This window comes from Rhea americana, unplaced genomic scaffold (assembly GCF_003343005.1).
Source record: "Rhea americana isolate MKP2758 unplaced genomic scaffold, rheAme1 scaffold_17, whole genome shotgun sequence".
In the NCBI taxonomy this organism is placed as follows: domain Eukaryota; kingdom Metazoa; phylum Chordata; class Aves; order Rheiformes; family Rheidae; genus Rhea; species Rhea americana.
The window spans coordinates 8,574,508-8,581,160 of NW_028185816.1; the positions used below are offsets into that span (position 1 = coordinate 8,574,508).

The following is a 6,653-nucleotide window of genomic DNA, read 5'->3' on the forward strand; positions in this document are numbered from 1 at the left end:
GCTAGGATTGAAGAGTAATGCTAATGTGAATCTGAAAGTTTTAATATTTCTCTTTGAATAACAAATTACAACTGTGGAATTTCAGGAAGATAAATATGTTGCTTTACATAAAAGCAGCATCCTTCGAGTAGTCGAGGCTGTGCTGTATTCGTGTGATAGGTTTTGTTTGCTGAATTGTAGTTGCAGTTTAGGAGATTAACAGCCATACTTGTTTTTCATGCTTAGTCATATGATGAGTTCATCAAGAAGACTGAAGCAGAACTGAGCCAAGATTTGGAGACATCGCCCACAGCCAAACCTCAGATTAAAACTCCATCCTCAGCTGCTGAAAAACCTAAGATCAAGGCACCACCACTCCATAGGTAACTGGGATTTCTCCTTCTTTTTACTGAGATTATTCTGAAACATCAATGAATGCTGTTTTAGCGGAAACCTATACTGCAAGATGATTGGCAGCTGCTGTTCTCTTCAAGTCTCTGGATGGTAGCCACATCCTATCTGCTGGTATCATATTTGCTGGTCTTACCAGACCCAAAACAGAGTAGATACACTGCCCCTATAATCATACAAATTAGATTATATATACTGCCCCTGTAATCATATGCATCTCACTTCTGTCCCATCCTGTCTTTCAAGTCCTATTCTCAAATTGCTATTGAAAAGTAATTTCTGATTGTGTAAATATGTGCCAAATGGTGTTTTGGGTTACTAACATGAAGGAATTTCTTCCCATTTTGGTCACTCATCTTGCTTGCTGTGCTGTGTGCAAGCTATTCACCTTTGCAACTTAAATCTGGCTTAGATCTTACATTTTAAAAGGTAGATAATTCAACAAACTTAAGTAATTCATATGTTTTCCAGGTGTTTCATTTCCTCCAGCAGATGGTGCAGTTCTAATGTGCTTAAGTAAATAATTTTTTTWAAAAAATTCTTTTTAACTGCAAAAAGGCAAAAGTTTATGACTAACCTTTTTGAAAAAGTTGCCCATTCCAGGAGTCACCAAACCCTTCTCTCTGCCCGTGCTTATTTTTGAGCTTCACTTTGTTTTCTTGGCATGCTACATTATGTTATCATTAGTGTGGTATTTATAATCGTAGATGCTTGTATTTCCATTTTTATCTTTAATGGAAGTCTATTTTAACCATGCTTCACTGAATTTGATTTTTCAACCCTAGGCCTGAGACAGCAAAGAATTGGAAATCACTGACTGAATCGGACCGATCCAGAGCATCTCTGGAATCCATTGCAGAGCACGGAGGTACGTAACTAGAAGAATCAATGTTACAGATAAAGATCTCAGATGACTGTCTCAGCCTTTAAACTTTCCTTCTTGATTCAAGAAGGGGTTTTAAGAGAGCATGCAGACTTTATAGATCAAACCATAATGCACTGGTTATATTTTTTACTCTTTCATGTTTGCACTTATTTGCAGTATTTCAGGGGCGGAGGTTCTTAAGCTGTGGTATTTGACCCCCTTCAGAAAATTCTAAAACCTTACAGTACTTTGGCTCACTTATTTTAAAGGAATTCCGTAGTGAGAAAAATCCAAAAATTTGTTGATGGAAGATCCTATATCTATAAAATAATTAAAACTAAAACTACAGTAGGTGATTGGCTTTTTGTTCACACTTTATTATTTCCATTCAGTAGGCTGTTGCTTTTGCTGTTTCCTGAATATTCAGTATTTAATACTGTTCTTGTTGAGGTTTGGGTGAAACCATAATGGCATGACAGCCTTTTTTCTTTGTTTGTTTCCTGTACCTTTACCCTTGAGAAAAATATGTTGAAGGAAACCAAAAATAATGAAAGCTTTAGGAATAGATATTTGGTAGTAGGTATTTTTCAGATACTTTTCAATATTTTGCTGCCAATCATTATCTAATCCTTATCTACCATTTTAATCTTGCTTGGTTTTATATGACTTCCAAACAAATAACTAAGCCCTTATCTTGGGATTGTATTATATGATATTATAAAATACTAGTGTAAGGAAGGAAATGGGAAGAAAGTACTAGAGCCCTTGAATTGAAAGAACGTCGCCCATATTCATTGGACAACCTAGAAGTATGTATTTCCAGGGCAGTGGTTTCTATCCTTTTGCATAGAAACCTTGATGTTAATTTTGTTGCCTATGGTTGCAGTTTTTCATAAGACAATGCAGGCTATACTGTCTGCTATGATTCACTTTTTCTTTTTCTTCAAGATGCTGTATCATCAAGGACTGAGAGATCTATTTCTGTGCACTCCAAGAAGATGGTTGCAACAGATGTTCATGCAGAAGAGCCTTCTCGAACATCGTCCTTGGTTTTGAAGTCAACAAGGAGGTCCAGAGCAGAATCTGGTGATTCCTTAGATAACGTGCCCTCGTCACCTCTTCTCAAAGAAATAAAAGATATTAGCAGGATATCCCGTGGGTCTGTGAACAATATGGTAAATACATCCAGTGATGAAAGTATCTTCAGTCATAAATCTGATATACAGGAAGACATACAATACATAAAATCGGAAGAATATGAGCTTGAAGAGTCTCATGATAAGCCTTTGGAGAATTCTGATGTCTTGTTGATGTTAGATAAAGAGCAGGAGAGCTCACTGGACATCCTTCCAAAGCAAGTCATCTGTTCTGAAAATGAAAAGTTTCAGAAGGAATCTTTTGGCTTGACTGTGGAAAGTCTTCATGGTACAGAAGAAATCTTAGGTACAGAAGAAATTTTAGATCAGAGACTGACAGACAAAGACACCAAAACTGGACAAAGTGCAGAAGAATATTCTCACAAACTGAGCAAATCTGCTGAGGATAAAGATGAGCTGCTTTCAGAACAAGCCTTTACTCAAAAAGAGCAATCATACCTTGAAGACTTTGAGGGATCCTTCTCCAGAAAAGAAGCATCAATTGAGGAAACACTTCTTGTGGAAGATTACAAAGATGACTTTGAAGTGTCTCTGCTCTCCCCAAAAGCGGACACTCGGTCTCTGAGAGAGCAGTCACGCCACACGCAGACCAACAGAAGCAGGTCCACCAGCCTTGGCAGTGATGGTGAAATCAGTGAATACCTCAGTGACAGATCTCTCTCCCTCTCTGGCAGCATGCATTCAGAGAGATTACTAGAACTTAAGTCACCAACAGAATTTATAAAAGTTAATGAACACAGAAATGCGGAGAAAGAACAGGCCACTGTTGAATCACCACCATGGGCCTCTGCTTCAATCTTAGAAGAAACAGACAGTTTGCTAGATTTCAATATTGGTGATAGGGTACTTGTGAGTAAAGTCCAACCTGGAACATTGCGATTCAAAGGTCTGACCAAGTTTGCCAAAGGGTTTTGGGCTGGTGTGGAGTTGGATAAACCAGAAGGAAACAATAACGGAACTTACGATGATATAAAATATTTTGATTGCAAAGAAAAGCATGGCATTTTTGCTCCTCCTCAAAAAATCTCCCATATTACAGAAAGTATTGATAGCCATTTAGACACGAATAAGGATGAAGACTCATTTTTTGATGATACACTGGGCAAGCAACACAAACCTGAGCAGAAAGAGAAAGGAAGTTCCAAACCTGGCAAAGAGGAAGAAAACCAGAAAAGAGATGCAACAGAGAACTATTCTCAGGATAAAGGTCCTGCAGATACCACTGTTTTAGAGACCTCAGCTGGGGAAAGGGTAGATGAGGATTCTTGTTCTGAAGCAAGCAACATAAAGGAGGTCTCTTTAGCTATCGAATCACTTGCCCAAGAACAGTCTGTGGTGGATTATCTGAAGCATGCTGCAAAAGAGGCAGCCAACCTTGCTCCTCCTATTTCTGGTGTCACGGAGAAGATTTCCACTGCTCGTTTGGAAGACATCTCAGATTTTCTTTCTGAAAAACTGGAGAGGCAGAAGACATTGGGGGAAGAATGTGCTGAAAAGTTAGATGATCTCTCACCTGGAATTCTGGAGAAGCCTTCAACTCCACTTCTGGATTTGCTAACCAAAGAGAAGAACCAGTTAGAAGCCCAGCTTAGATTACCACTTAGAGAGGAAGAAAAGTCAAAACAACAACTAGAAAAGGTCAGATTGCTGACAGACAGTCTCCTCAGAGATTTTGTGAAAGACACAGTCAATCAACTGCAGCACATAAAGAAGGTCAGGAATGAGAAAATCCAGCTTAGCAACCAAGAGCTCTGTGATGTGAAGGAAGAACCTAGTACCCCGGTCCAGCATGCAAAAGAGCTGATTTCTGATGGTCTGAATAACTTCTTTCTAAGTTCTGATTTGGAAGATGAAAGAGAAGAACTTTCCTCCCCAGACATGTGTCCCAGACCAGTGAGTAACGGATATTTTGCACTGATTTTTAAGAGCTGATAATTGATTTCATTAATGATGCTTGAATCTGAACAATGCAGTGTGGTACTCCCCCTCTTCCCCCCCGCCCCCATTTGTATTTGGTGATGTGGAGAGTGCATGTGTGTACGTGTCTACATATATATTCTTGCATATATCCCATTTCACAGCTTGCTTTGGTAGCTCTTGAGTTGTATGAAAGACATATTTTAGCGCATGAGAAAGTGAAAACTATTTCATTTAGATTGCCTTCTGCTTACATATTCAAATTCATATTTCATCCTTACACTCATTCTTTCGTTCTGAAAATGTGCAAGTATGGTGGACTGTAAACTTCTCTGCCTACTCTCCATATGAAGTAATCATTCTCTAACATAATTAGTTACAGAAGAGATCATTAAGTTGTCAGACTGCTCTATCCACTGAACTAATATATCATGAAAGTGGAAGTTCAAGCTTCCTCAGAGCAGCCGTTAATGATACAGATACAGGGCTTGGCCTCTCTGCTGAAGATCCCAGTAAACCTGGCTGCTCTGCCATTGATCTCAATATATTATTATCACAGAAAATATCAACTCGTTTCACCAGTATGAGCTTTGGCTCAGTCACTGAAACAGCCATCACCTGCTAAAAGCTTTTAGGCTGTTGATTTAGATCTGACTGAGAGTGTTGGTAACTGAAATAAGTTATATGTCACATTTTCAATTTTTAAACCGCCCAGCCTTTCATAAACAGTTAAACATTAGGACAGACTGAGCAGGAACACACAGTTCTTTTTTAAGCTCTAAAGGGACCTTCTGAAAGCACTCATTAGGAGTGATGGAAAACCCAGGTGTTTGAGTTGAAACATTTCTGATTTTACTGTGGGTTATTTATTGTGTTTTAGAGAATTACTGTAGAGTACTTGTGTATATTTTGCCAACTGGAGTGCTTTTAAAAATCTGATTATGTTGAATGTCTGATAAACAACAGTGTGTCACCATTTTTGTTTACTCTGTTGCTTTTAATCCACAGGAGAGCCCAGTGTTTGGTGCCAGTGGTCAGGAAGAACTTGCCAAGAGACTGGCAGAGTTGGAGCTCAATCGGGAGTTCCTGAGTGTGCTGGGAGATGATCAAGACTGGTTTGATGAGGACTATGGCTTGAGTTCCCGTAAAGTCCAGCAGAAGCAAGCTGAAGAAACAGCAGTGCTGGCCAAGGTAGAACCACAGAAAGTACCAACAAAGCCGTGTGAGGAGCCTTTGGCAGTCCCTCATACTGCAGTGGAGGTAGAAGGTATGGTACATGCAGCAGCGGAGGAACTCTGGAAACTGAAAGAGCTGGGTCATGATCTTCAAAGTTTCAGCCTTCCTATGGATCTTAGTGATACCACCAAAGAGCAGGACATGGAGATGGTAAACAAGCAGGTTTATAAAAAGGTACTCTCTTAAGGTTTTTTATACTTGCCCTTTGAATGTTTACTGTGAGCAAAAGAAGTCTTTAGTTTTTACTTCTTTCTTTGTTAAGGCGGTATTTGACTTAACAAGAGAGATCTTCGGGGAAATCTTTGCTGAAGATCCTAATCTAAATCAGCCTATTTGGATGAAACCATGTAGGATCACATCTGCTTACTTTCGCCGAGTGAAGGACCCAAATGATCTGGATGAAATCAAGGTAGGAAGTCTTTCTTATATAGGGGGAGTAAGATGAAAAATCTTGTACTGCCGCCTGCCTGAAGGTTAAAAGATCGTAACAGATTTATCCAGTAAGATAAGAGTTGAGAAGAGAAATGAGATGACAAACTGAAATCTGTAATAAGGGAGTTTGTAAAAACAGCCCTTTTTATTCAACAGATTTGCCTTCCTCTCTTTCTGGCTGACACTAGTTGCTTTTAAACCGTAGTCCTCTACAACCTTGATTGTCCATACAAAACTGGTATGCYGACAGATAGCTGCTTTAGAAGATTTCAGTGGAGCTCTGTATTATATTGGCATGAACTGAATTGCAGGATTGGGCCAAATGGAATGAGCTGAATTTTGTGCTCAGACACACCTGTGCCAACCTCACTGAGGATGGTGAGTGTTGCTGAGATGGACCCACAGTCCACTGCTCTATTTGGCAAGCCAAATTAGGTCTCCTATTACCAGTGGTAGTGTTCAAGAAAATAGAGAATTCCAAAAAGCTAAAGCCTGACTGGGGCTAGGTTAAGCCTCAGGACTGGACATTAGGGGAAAAACTGTTTCTCTTAGTGTTCTACAGAGCACTTCCATACAGCTTACCAGGACATAAATGAAAACTCTCAGCTGTATTGTTTCTTTGGAAGTTTTTTTTTTTTTTTTTTTCCCTTGGACTG

General features: G+C 39.3%; 1 protein-coding gene across 5 annotated transcripts in view; it reads left to right on the forward strand.

The window, feature by feature from the left end:
- Positions 1 to 6,653, forward strand: part of CEP350 (centrosomal protein 350) — a 67,999-nt gene that overhangs the window by 51,402 nt on the left and 9,944 nt on the right. For all 5 annotated transcript variants that reach the window (XM_085300968.1, XM_085300963.1, XM_085300967.1 and 2 more), the window contains 5 exons: positions 226 to 362; positions 1,176 to 1,258; positions 2,204 to 4,305; positions 5,338 to 5,739; positions 5,828 to 5,974. In XM_085300968.1, the coding sequence (XP_085157094.1) occupies positions 226 to 362; positions 1,176 to 1,258; positions 2,204 to 4,305; positions 5,338 to 5,739; positions 5,828 to 5,974 (2,871 nt within the window). The remainder of the gene's footprint in view (positions 1 to 225; positions 363 to 1,175; positions 1,259 to 2,203; positions 4,306 to 5,337; positions 5,740 to 5,827; positions 5,975 to 6,653) is intronic.